The following is a 13,301-nucleotide window of genomic DNA, read 5'->3' as shown; positions in this document are numbered from 1 at the left end:
CACATGTTCCACCGTGTACTGGACAAAGATGTACAGTAAAACCAAGAGAGGTGTGCAGTGTTTTTATTGAAACCGCAACAAGCAGAACAGATAGAAATCTTTAGGTTACAAATGAGTGAGCAAGAATGCAAAGCATTTCAGTTCTAACAACATAGGAGCTATAAACGGGAGGGGGGCCTTGGCTATCCTCAAAAGCGTAATGGTCAGCGAAGCAGAATGAAAAAGTTTCATACTAATATTTTTGGCATTTCTGTCAGAGAGTTTGTAGCTATAGGGATAATGTGTACCTGCGGAGGCTGATGGAGGTAGAAATTGGAAGACAGGCTCAGTGTAATCCATGGAATGGAACAGGGGGACGTGTTTAATATCAATCATTAATCCATTCCATGCATTACGATGAGCCATGCATTACAATGAGCCAAATTCTGCCACCACTCGCCTCCCCTGATGTGCGCCTCCTCGTGAGCCATTGTGTGTGACAATGTTTGGTCAGGTGGATGAGATTGCAAGATTCCTTCTGGCAGCTAGCCAGTCAGCCCTGGTTTTCAGTGCACTAATGATTGTGACATCAAAGCTTCGTTCAAAGTATCTATTTATCTAATAATATAGATAATCTCTGGTGACATCAGTTTGCCATGGAGTTCAATGGGAGGCATGTGGCTATGCCTACAGTTGTTTGTTGATGGTGGTTATAAATAATGGGTTAGGTGCCCTATACATTACAAATGGTTTAGTCTGGTTTGTAATTCATATATTTTCAGCAGAAACAATAAACCTCTTTCAGTAGCCTAGGATAATAGTTTGCTCACCTGACCTGTCTAATGCTTATTACACATCTATTTTATTACCATAGGTTTGTCATGGATGTCTATGTTGTTACATTATAATTAAATAAAAGCATAATTTGTCATTCAAATAATGTATTTTTATTATTATCAATAACTGCTCAGAAATGTTCATTGTTGAAAGGAGGAGCATGTTTTGAATAACATGATGATTCAATTTAGAGTGCAATGCATGCATGGTTAGTTCTGGAAAATTCTATTGGAATCATATGAGTGGACCCCCATTCCTTCTGAGTCCTCTTCAGGCTGCTAGCTAAGCCACACACACACACACACACACACACACACACACACACACACACACACACACACACACACACACACACACACACACACGCACACACACACACGCACACACAGTGTGGTGGGGACAAAGGATTTTGGGGTGAGTTTGCTGCCCATTACTTTTAAATTGCTTACAATTATGGCAAACATAATATTGATATATGTAGCGGACGTCAATGAGTTTATTTTTATTTGCCTGTATCTACATTGCATGTCATCAATTTGTGTGAAATGCCACTTTTATTAAATCAGATTGATAGAAAGCAGGGATGTGACTGTGTTGTGACAGCTAGCTGAGCTAGCTGCTACTAGCCTGTTCACTGAGCTGACTAGCTAGGAAGCAGGAGGGGATATTTAATCTAAAGACGAGTTACTTTTCACACTCAAATGTAACACGTTGCCAGTTAACATGTTATACATCTGTAATAACGAAGACCGTGCGCTTCCTGTCTAAGTTACCAAGACAACAGATGGTGGTTGCTAGCTAGTCAGTAAGCTGGCTAGTTAGCATAGCATAGCTGGCTAACCGATTTCGCAGCTGGCTGTCAGCCAACAATATGCAAGATGACAGCAATTTATTTTTCAGCCAATGCCTCAACATTTGTCTGAGTAATTAACCGATGTCTAATTGTTAGCTAATCGCTATACATACATAGTTAATTACTCTGTACGCAAATAGCTAGGTAGCCAGCCAAGCCAAGCCAAGCCAGCCCTGCAGTCCTGACAGATACGCAGCTGTCAGCCTCTGCTGTGTCTGTGTGTGTGCCTGTGTCTGTGTCTGTGTCTGTGGTGGGATGTTGGTGCACATACGTTCCGTCGCTTGCCAGACCATCATGTTGGCTTCATCGGCATCTTTTGTCTTGTGAACGAATACGGAAGACACTTTAAATACCACTCAAATCAGTAACAAATACAGTTTATGAATATGAATTCACTCCACAATGTTTTCCCTCTCATTATAAATGTGTTTACAGAACCAAGGCCGGGAATAAACTGACCTTCTGCCAAGATCATGTCAAGTAAGAAATTATTTAGCAATTACTAACATTATATGCAAGAAAATAGAAATGTTTTTGTTAGGTGTATGACATAGAATTGGCCACATTTGGGCAACAAATAATAATGCAAATGAATAAGTTATGAATGTGATATCATAGCTAATTTAACAAGTTTGCCAAGATCAGCTTCAGAGACTATTCATTCCTGGAATTGTAACTTAATTGGCATATAATTACGTGCAGTTGTAACCAGAGACAGAAATATCTAATATTCCATGAGTGGACTGATTTAATAAACACTGAGAAATTATGATAGTCTATCTGTATGCAAAAGGGGGCTTGCTTTGTCTTAATATCTCACCTTTTGTTTCACAACAGAAAAATCGTATGCCCCTCCTCCCCCCCCTGCCCCTACACCAGTAAGTATTTCAGATGGTGTCTGAAAAGCCATAATAGGGATATAGGGATGCCAATTAACCCCATGATATTCATGATGGTCATTTTTATCTTTCAACGTTAAAGAAATGTTACAGAAATCTTTCATTTGGGCTGGGATGGTCAACGTAGAGTTTGTACAAATATAATCTAAGAATTGAATCACTGTTTTACAGTACCTCATTCAGCCACTGAATCCCTAGTTTATCAGTGGCAATATTTTGAATATATATACAGCTGTACTTAGGCTGAAATTATACAAATGATCAATCACTTTAACTCACTAGTGTCCATTGTGAGATGCTCTCACGTTCTGACAACAATCTATTTCAATTGGGCTCTTAAAAGTGGAACCTCAACATTACAATTTCTGCCTGGAAGATTAGGTTCATGTGGTTGCCTTTTCATCTTATTCTCCTCACATGAGCTGTCCTTTAATTTCCTTTAATTTTCGGACCCAGGTGCGATGCAGATAAAGAGAGGAAGACGAATAGGTAGTGGTACCAAACAAAAGGATCTTTACTTAATGCAGACAAAACAGGATAAAAACACAGACTTCAGTTTGGAAACAAAGGGGGAAAACACAGTCTCTAAAAACAGTACGTAGGCTATATTCAATTAGCTTACGTTCTCGAAGCGACCAACAGACGGTGAAGACTAAGTGGAGAATGAAGGGAAGTGAGGTTACATAAAGCATCAGTGACAATTCCACACAAGTGCAGGTAATGAGTCCGTGATTGAGGTGGCACAGTGGACGGATGGAGGGAGACCGTAACCCCCCCCTGACGAACGGCTCTTGCCGTTTCACCGTAGTGCCTCGGTGTGGAGACGACAGAAGTCAGTGATGAGACCCCCATCTGGAACAGTTCTCCACACGGGATTTCCCCCTCCGGCTCGAGTCCCGGAAACTGTCCCCCTGTTATGTTGGGCCCTTCAAGGTCATACGGCAAAGTCATAGGCGTACCGCCTGCAGCTTCCATGTTCCATACCTTCCATGCCTCCCTCCCGACGCCACGACAGACGCTTTGAGTCTGTGTTTTTGTATCTTGTGTTGTCTAGTAAAGATCCTTTTGTTTGGTATCTCTAACTGCTCGCTCGTCCTTCCTCCCTTTGTCCTCGCACACCTAAACCTTACCCAGCAGATGCAGAGCAGTCCTTACCCTACAACACCTAAACCTTACACTTTTCTTCTGTAATGGTCGTTCTCTGATTCCTGTGTTTCTGTCTCCTGTGTTTCCATCAGCAGCTGCCCAGCACACCAGGGTTCGTGGGGTACAACCCGTACAGCCACCTGGCCTACAACAACTACAGGCTGGGAGGGACCCAGGGCAGCAACAGCCGGGCAACGGTAGGATCTTATTACCTCGACACAACACCAGACCTGGTTAGATGGGTCATACAGACCTGGTTAGATGGGTCAAACAGACCTGGTTAGATGGGTCATACAGACCTGGGTTAGATAGGTCATACAGACCTGGTTAGATGGGTCATACAGACCTGGGTTAGATGGGTCATACAGACCTGGTTAGATGGGTCATACAGACCTGGTTAGATGGGTCAAACAGACCTGGTTATATGGGTCATACAGACCTGGTTAGATGGGTCATACAGACCTGGTTAGATGGGTCAAACAGACCTGGTTAGATGGGTCATACAGACCTGGTTAGATGGGTCAAACAGACCTGGGTTATATGGGTCATACAGACCTGGGTTATATGGGTCATACAGACCTGGTTATATGGGTCATACAGACCTGGTTAGATGGGTCAAACAGACCTGGGTTATATGGGTCATACAGACCTGGTTAGATAGGTCATACAGACCTGGTTAGATGGGTCATACAGACCTGGTTAGATGGGTCATACAGACCTGGTTAGATGGGTCATACAGACCTGGGTTATATGGGTCATACAGACCTGGTTAGATGGGTCATACAGACCTGGTTAGATGGGTCATACAGACCTGGTTAGATGGGTCATACAGACCTGGGTTAGATGGGTCATACAGACCTGGGTTAGATGGGTCATACAGACCTGGGTTAGATGGGTCATACAGACCTGGGTTAGATGGGTCATACATGGGTTAAATACATACATATGTCAAACAGACCTGATGAAATGCATATGTCAAGTATTTTACATATACTGTATATTTGACCTTGGTCTGAGAGCAGAATAGCAAAACATCAGACTCTATAGTACTTAACAGAAGGAGGCAAAGTCAATTTTAGATTCTAGTTTGATAGAAGCCAAAATATAATCTATAACAGCTCAGCTCTGGACATAGAGTCTTGTGCTGTGTTCCTAGAGAGAACGAGAGCGAATGAACAGCCAGTCCCATTCCATTCCATTACCAAGATGTTCTGAAATGTGTTCCATTTAAAAAAGAAAAGGAAAAAAAGTCCTCTGTCTTTACCGTGCAACGCATTAGCACAGACTGAGTAGCCAAGTGTCCATCTGTGTGTACTCAGAACCTGCCCTCTGCCATTCAAAGTCTGCATCGCTAGCTGACAGCCGTGCTAGCTTAGTAGCCCATGCCGTCCGCGTTGCCATGGCATCGTCGACCCGGCACTTGGCACGACTCGGGCAACTGCAGAGTAATTCATTGGTCGCTACATGCAAGCTGTGGCTGGCTCTCTGATGCCGATAAAGGCGGTGTGTCACGCCGCGTGTGCAAATCCTCTGCTTTAGGGGAGAGAATGTCATGTTTTCTATTCAATCGCTGTTATTCCATTATAGTCTCTGTGTGATTTCTGTGTGCTGGTTGGGTTCCAACTGTCTTTAATTCACGGTACATTGAACTTCATAAGGATGTGCTTTAATGTGTATTAGTTGCGTTTTACTCAAAGTCAAAGTTGAAGGGGGGTCGCCAATGAATATTCAACCATTCTGCCTGTACGGTCCATACCGTAAGCTATCCTTCTAATCAGTCTATATCTTGCTTTGTGTGAGATTGTATCAGGGGAGGCTGGTGGAGGCGGAAATTGGAGGACGGGCTCATTGTAATGCGTGTTTGATGCCATTCCTCATTCCATTCCATGAATTGCACGACTAGTTAGCTTCTCTAACACAGCGTTGACTAGTTAGCTTCTCTAACACATGACTAGTTAGCTTCTCTAACACACGACTAGTTAGCTTCTCTAACACGACTAGTTAGCTTCTCTAACACACGACTAGTTAGCTTCTCTAACACGACTAGTTAGCTTCTCTAACACACGACTAGTTAGCTTCTCTAACACACGACTAGTTAGCTTCTCTAACACACGACTAGTTAGCTTCTCTAACACGACTAGTTAGCTTCTCTAACACAGGGTTTCTTAGACTGCCCTAATAAGCAGGGCTGCCAAGTCTCACGCATTTCAACCAGTTCTCACGCTCTCACGCCGCATCTCTATTTCTCACGGCGAGAAAAACGTTTTTTTTTTTTTTTTTTTACGGGACTTTTAATTTTGAAATTCCTTGAAAGAAAGCTACCGGACATGAGTTTCGTGGCATCTTTCTGCACGCTCGTTAACTTGAGTCTGCAATCGAAGCGGCAGGCGAGCGCTGATGGAAGAACCTGTGTTCATGCGAGCTGCAAGAACGTAGCAAGCAGGGTTGCCAGATTGGGCTACTTTTGGTCACACTGGACGGGTGGATTCGGCAGCTTTTAGACCGGTTGGGCTGGACATTGTCAATTCCATCTGGCAACCGTGGTAGCAAAATATGTGCATACATTACAACATCGTATCTGGTAGCCTACTGGACTGGGTTGCACCAATATGGCGTAAGTCATTACTAAATGCAGGCATTTAGTAGTTACTAAACCCCTAGTTGTTACTAGTTAGTTTCAAACTAGTTGTTTACTAATTTCGGTTGCACCACGCCAATCTTTTGCCAATCTTAGCTAGTAAATACTCCGTTTTGGTTACTGTTTTTTGTTTCTCTACTGTAACATAACCAGGTACATTAATAATAATAATTATTATTAATAATTACAATTTACAATACAAATACAACAATTGGGGGTCCCTCCAAAAAAAAATCACCCACCAAGCCCTCATTCTGACCCAGGAAAAACCCTGGTATGTACTGTATAACATGATAGCCATCTATGAGCAATGCACTGTATATAACATGATGACCACGGGTCTTTCTGCTGCTGACCAAGGGGCTGAGTCCTGTTGATGGGGCCAATTTTTCTTTTAGAGTCTGTAGGCTACTGTATTTGCTTATTAAGATTTCATAAATATGATATATTGTCTGATTTTTTTTATTGTTTTATAAAATGTTATTATTTATTATTTTCATTTCTTGTGCTGGTTTATTATGAACAACATGTAAAATTGCAGGAAACTAGCACAAATAATTGGGTGGGAGAGAGGGGCCGCCGCTGCCAAAACGTGCACAGTTTTGGGTCGCTCCACCGCCAAAAAATCTCACTCCAAACTTTTGGTGAAACTTGGCTGCCCTGCTAATAAGTGTCTTTTTTTTGTTGTTTCCCCCCAGAATTCCTCTGGCATAAATATTCCGAAGCCACCCAAGCCTCCAGACAAGCCTTTGATGCCCTACATGAGGTACAGCAGGAAGGTAAGACGCATGAGCTGTCCACCTGTCAAATGCCACTACTGCTAGTATTACTGCAGTGGAGGCTGGTGGAAGTAGAAACCGGAGGATGGGCTCAACGTAATGCATGAAACCTCAGATTTCTGCCTCCTCACCGATGCCCCGTGTCTGGTTCTTGCCACCAGGTTTGGGACCAGGTTAAAGCCTCCAACCCTGAGCTGAAGCTTTGGGAGATTGGGAAGATAATCGGTGGCATGTGGAGGGACCTCACTGACGAGGAGAAACAGGATTATCTCAATGAGTACGAAGCAGAGAAGGTTGGTTTGTTCACCTGTTGTTGTTTATTATACCCATCATGGGGTGCTGTTACCATGGATGACCACTAGTTGTGTCTACTCTGCTCTCCAGTCCAACAGTCGTGGGTCCCTCCAGCCATCGTTCCTTCCTTGTAGTGAAACACAGAGTTAATTCACTGACTCAGCGAATTGTTAATTCACTTGATTAGACAATCGAAACACACATACACAACCACACACCTAATGTATGTAATGGCAGTGAACACATTCAAAACAATCGATCTGATCAAGTCAAGGGTTTTCTATCCACTGTGGATGGAATTGAACAGCTTTTGGAGGGTTCAACTTGTTCACCTGTGTTCTGTCTCCCTGTCGTCTCTCTCTCTCTCTCTCTCTCTCTCTCTCTCTCTCTCTCTCTCTCTCTCTCTCTCTCTTTCTCTCCCTCTCTCCCTCCCTCTCCCAGATTGAGTATAATGAGAGTATGAAGGCCTACCACAACTCCCCAGCCTACCTGGCCTATGTGAACGCCAAGAGCCGTGCCGAGGCAGCCCAGGAGGAGGAGACCAAGCAGAGACAGTCCCGTCTGGACAAGGGAGAGCCCTACATGAGCATCCAGCCTGCCGAGGATCCCGAAGGTAGGGGCCTCAGGGCAGATACTAGCGCACACACACACACACACACACACACACACACACACACACATGCACACAGACAGACAGACACACATAGACAACGCAAGCATGCACCACGTACACACACACATATGCACGCGCAGTCAGACTCACACGTATATGCACTCACACACAGACACAGATATAGACACACACACACACACACACACACACACACACACACACACACAAGCATGCAGTACCACACACACACACACACACACACACACACACACACACACACAGTCTAAGATACGCCCACCTCAAGGAAATGATCCTTGTCTAGTTGTCTGGGTGTCTAGCGGTGTCCCAAATAGAGCATAATGACATACAGCATATACAGGAAACACCCAATTAGAGAAGCCCAAGCCTATAAACACGTCATCCATTGTCTCCCTGTGGGCCCGGTCCTCAGCAGGCTGCACGTACTGTCACCACGGACACTAATGACCTCAGGGGACGGGACACTCAGGATGGTTTATAGATACAGAGAACGGAAAGGAGGTAGAATCAAATGTTCTGTCTCTCCACCATAAAAATGGTGTGATGTTTTTTTTCTTCCCCAAGTGGATATTCTTGCAGCAAGCGAGGCTGGTGGAGGTAGGAATCGGAGGAGAGGGCGCATTGTAATGCATGGAACGGAATGAGGAATGGTCTCAAACACGTGTGTTCGGTTTCTACCCGCCACCCAGCCTCCCAAATGTTCACACTAGAGTGGTTACTATCATTTAGGCTGCAATTCAATCAATTGTCGATAATGGATTTGCAGGATAACAAGACATGGTTCCTCTTGTGCGGCGATAGCCTCATTGCGCTCCCTATACCCTCTCTCCCTCCTCTCCTCTCCCCCTCCCCCCTCGCCTCTCTCTCTCCTCGTCCAGATTATGACGACGGCTTCTCCATGAAGCACACTGCGGCCGCCCGCTTCCAACGCAACCACCGCCTGATCAGCGAGATCCTGAGTGAGAGTGTGGTCCCCGACGTGCGCTCCGTCGTCACCACCGCACGCATGCAGGTCCTCAAACGCCAGGTCCAGTCTCTCATGGTGCACCAGGTACTATTGATTAATTGATTGATTGATTGATTGGTTTCAAGTTTCCATTTTTATTGTTAAGTCACATTACACAAGTGTAAGAGAGTAAAAATCTTAGGCTTGGATTCCTGACATTGCAGCACAAGACGTAAGGCAATAGGAATAATTCAAGATATAAATGTGACAGTTGTACAGGACATAAGCGACAAATAAGACAGGATACAAGTAGCAATATCCAGACAATTTGCAGACAATAAGGCAATAGGCATAATAGTTGGTTGGTTGGTTGATTGGCCATTTTGATTGAGTTGTCTTTATTAAAACGAACATAGTCTGCTCAGCCACGATGGTGAGTTACTCTTCTCTACAAGGAGTCATGTGATACATAAGACATTACGGCAGTGTAGGTAGGTATCAGAGGACAGGCTCATTGCATGCATGGAATGGAACGTGGCTTGATACCATTCGTTGGTCCATGCCATGCATGATAATGAGCCCGTCCTCCGATTTCGTTACAGTATGAATTTTCTGTTGATAAGGATTCCTTTTCTCTGGAATCAACCAGATGAACTGACAGGTGTGCGTGTGTGTGTGTGCGTGTGTGTGTGTGTGTGTGTGTGTGTGTGTGTGTGTGTGTGTGTGTGTGTGTGTGCGTGTGCGTGTGTCTGTGTGTGTGTGTGTGTGTGTGCGTGTGTGTGTCTAACTCACAGAGGAAGCTGGAGGCGGAGCTGCTGCAGATAGAAGACCGTCACCAGGACAAGAAGAGGAAATTCATCGAAGCCACAGACTCTTTCACCAGCGAGCTCAAACGGGTACGACATCACCTCTGTAGACTGACTCCTCAAACACACCCCCCAGCCCCCTACCTGCAAGGCACTGCTGTAGATCTGAGAGCATTGGGATAGGTGTAAGCTACACAGTACAGTAGTACATCACTTTCACCCTATCCATACCAGGGGGAGGCTGGTGGACGTAGGAATGGATGTAGGAAACGGCCTCCTTGGAATGCACGGAACGGAACGAGGACGTGTGTTTGATACAATGCCTCATTCCGTTCCATGCATTACAATGAGAGGTTAGTGATATTGAAGGGTTAGTGGGAGCCTAGTGGATAGTGAGTTGAACTGCTGATCAGAAGGTCATGAGTTCAAATCCCACCTGGGAACACCACCACTAGTGTGCCGTTGAGTAAGGCACTGAGCCCTAAGTTACGCCAGGGAGACTGTCCCTGTAATCTTTAATTGGAAGTCACTTTGGATAAAAGCGTCTGCTGAATGGTAAAAAGAAAAAACAAAAAAAAACAAAACAACAGCAACGAGCCCATCTTGCGATCCCTACCTTTTTAGATGTACACCAGCACATAAAACGTGAGGAATTGAATCGGTTCAGTTCAGTCTGTCTTTAAAGGGTAGACTTGGGTCATCTGTTACACAACCATTTTGTTGCACATCATGAATCCTACAGTGTTTATCACCTCTGGCTGTGTCAGAGAGGCCACCGCTGCCAGAGAGAGAGAGAGCAGCAGCTGTTAGCTGCTAATGGCTAACTCCATCCACATGTCCTGGTCTGGTCTCGGTCTGTCATCTCTCTGTATTTATTTGTTTATCAGGAGTAGCTGCTGAACAGGCAGTCATTACTTCTTCTCTCTGGGTCATAAAACACATGACATAAGAACATAAAACACATGACAGAGGACAGACCAGCTATAGACAGAACTGTTCTATACAGAAAATACAACTAAAATAAGAAAAGATAGTCATATACTGTTACTATACCTGTATATACTCTTATATAAACTGTTATATACAGTACACTCTACGTTGTAGACAGTGGAGGCTGGTGGAGGTGGAAATCAGAGGACGGGCTCATCGTAATGCATGGAACGGAATGAGGAATGGTATCAAACACACTACTTCCGCTCCATGCATTACAATGAGCCCTTCCTCCGATTTATACCTCAACCAGCCTCCTCTGATGTAATCTATATGGTACAGTCGTTACCTTCATTTTACTAGGCACACAGGCACATAGGGGATAGGTCAAGGGCCAGGAAGTGATCGGGAGTTCTGTGAATCTGGGGGGTAGACTACCGGTAGATACCGTTAAACCGTCTCCAAATAAAACCGCAGTTTACTGTTTAAGAATAAGGTTCAAAATCACATTGTTGTAGGGCTTTGACGGAGACGCCAATTTTAAATGATGAAGCCCTATCCTTTCCGCAAACATACTCAAACACTTTCCAGGAGTAGTGCTGAAAAAGTGCTGAAAATAAATAACCAAAAACAGCGTTAAAGATTATTTTGGTTCGCAATGAGACTATGTCGGGACATATTTGACTATGTGTGGGGAAACACTGCACCCGAGTACGAAGCGCAGAGCGTATTACAGCCGACGAGGGCTGTGATCCCGTATCGTTTTGAGGAGAAGCGGTCACGTGACACACGCTTATGATCGCTTCTAAATAGTCTTTTTGACAGGTTATTTATTTGACAAATTACATTGTTTACAAAAAGTTCTGTCATCACTTTCATAGCATCTCCAACCACACACAGTGGTGCTGGACAAACACTCTTAAGGCGTTTATTATATATAGCAATTTAGGATGGTTTTATGATGGTATTGACAAAAACTGTTGCTATCCGGTTGTTAAGTCTGACGTCAAACGTGACGTTTTGCAATTTCCGGGTCCAAACCAGAAATTCTCCGCACCAGAATACCAGTGTACTACAGCGGTAGAATGACAGTTTAATCGTTTTTTAGACTCGGATCTGTTCATACAACAAGGGACACAGCACTTTCCCGTTTTCCCCATATTGTCAGGGTATTTGAGCCTCGGAAAAGCGCTATATAAATATAATTAATTATTATTATTATTGCGGCATTTCGAAGGCAGCGCCTCAGCCAACTTTGGACCCGGAAACACGTCACGACTTAACAACCGGATCGTCGAAACATCAGTGGAAAGCGGCTGGCTCCATTTGATTTCTCAATTTGAGAAGGGGATCTTCGTCTCCGTCAAGGACAGGCTCGCGACAATAGAATCTCAGATTCTGCTCGCTCCTCTTTCAGCTTCTTCATGCAAATCACTCACAGCCTCATCAAGATTTGCTGGCTCGCCCTAGTCGTTTGGTTGGAACCGAAATGCTTCCAAATTGCAGCAGTTGTTTTTTTTAGGGACCAAGCTTGCGCTCACCATATCTTTTTCCTAATTCTCCGTTTTGAGGAGAAGCTGTCACGTGACACGTCTGTTTTGACAGGTTATTTATTTGACAAATTACATTGTTTACAAAAAGTCCTGTCATCACTTTCATAGCATCTTCAACCACACAGACAGTGGTGCTGGACAAACACTCTTAAGGCGTTTATTATACAGTATATAGCAATTTATGACGGCTTTATGACAGTATTGACAAAAACCGTTGCTATTTTCCAAAACCGCCGTTTGCGATTTAACCGTAAAAACCTCCCAACCCTACTCTACAGTGTCAACCATTTTGTTGCAGATCATGAATCCTACAGTGTTTATCACCTCTGGCTGTGTCAGAGAGGCCACCGCTGCCAGAGAGAGAGAGAGCAGCAGCTGTTAGCTGCTAATGGCTAACTCCATCCACATGTCCTGGTCTGGTCTCGGTCTGTCATCTCCCTGTATTTATTTGTTTATCAGGAGTAGCTGCTGAACAGGCAGTCACTACCCTTCTCTTAGGGTCCACAGAGAACATAAAACACATGACAGAGGACAGGCCAGCGATAGACAGAACAGTTCTATACAAGACATACAGGAATTATAACAATGAATGAAAAATACAAATAAAATAAGATAAGAGATTCATATTGCCACGCTATATGCTCTTACTGTTACATATACTTGTAGGTCGAGATGCGACAGCACTTTTGTAGCCTACTCTTAACACTAGATGGTGCCATTGTCTCAATCGGTGAGGTTTTGTTACGTAACAATGAGCAAGTCTTCTTGGGGAACTATGGCGAACTAATTACAGTGCACTCCTTCACTCACACACTTAATTAACTTAAGTGCCTACTACTTGATGTTGAGGTTGATTGGGATTTAGGGTCTGTTTTTGTGCTGTCTACAGCCCTACACCCAAAAGTGTAGACTAGACGCCATTTCTGTCTATCGAGAGTTGTCGGTAGGGTCAGTCGGCAAAAGCATAAATTAACCTCAGCTCGTCTCTC

General features: G+C 44.1%; 1 protein-coding gene across 1 annotated transcript in view; it reads left to right on the top strand.

The window, feature by feature from the left end:
* Window positions 1–1,214: 1,214 nt before the first annotated feature.
* LOC308150987 (SWI/SNF-related matrix-associated actin-dependent regulator of chromatin subfamily E member 1-like) overlaps window positions 1,215–13,301 on the top strand; it is a 13,226-nt gene continuing 1,139 nt past the window's right edge. Inside the window, exons 1-9 of the mRNA XM_080523783.1 lie at window positions 1,215–1,230; window positions 2,105–2,149; window positions 2,507–2,547; window positions 3,807–3,911; window positions 7,051–7,131; window positions 7,293–7,424; window positions 7,867–8,038; window positions 8,956–9,128; window positions 9,818–9,919. Coding sequence (XP_080379909.1) covers window positions 2,143–2,149; window positions 2,507–2,547; window positions 3,807–3,911; window positions 7,051–7,131; window positions 7,293–7,424; window positions 7,867–8,038; window positions 8,956–9,128; window positions 9,818–9,919 — 813 coding nt within the window. The 5' untranslated portion in view covers window positions 1,215–1,230; window positions 2,105–2,142. The remainder of the gene's footprint in view (window positions 1,231–2,104; window positions 2,150–2,506; window positions 2,548–3,806; window positions 3,912–7,050; window positions 7,132–7,292; window positions 7,425–7,866; window positions 8,039–8,955; window positions 9,129–9,817; window positions 9,920–13,301) is intronic.

The sequence above is a fragment of the Nansenia antarctica genome (genome assembly GCF_963989245.1).
Source record: "Nansenia antarctica genome assembly, chromosome: 2".
Classification (NCBI taxonomy): domain Eukaryota; kingdom Metazoa; phylum Chordata; class Actinopteri; order Argentiniformes; family Microstomatidae; genus Nansenia; species Nansenia antarctica.
Note: the sequence above shows the minus strand (reverse complement) of the source record. Positions and strands in the feature narration are given on the sequence as shown.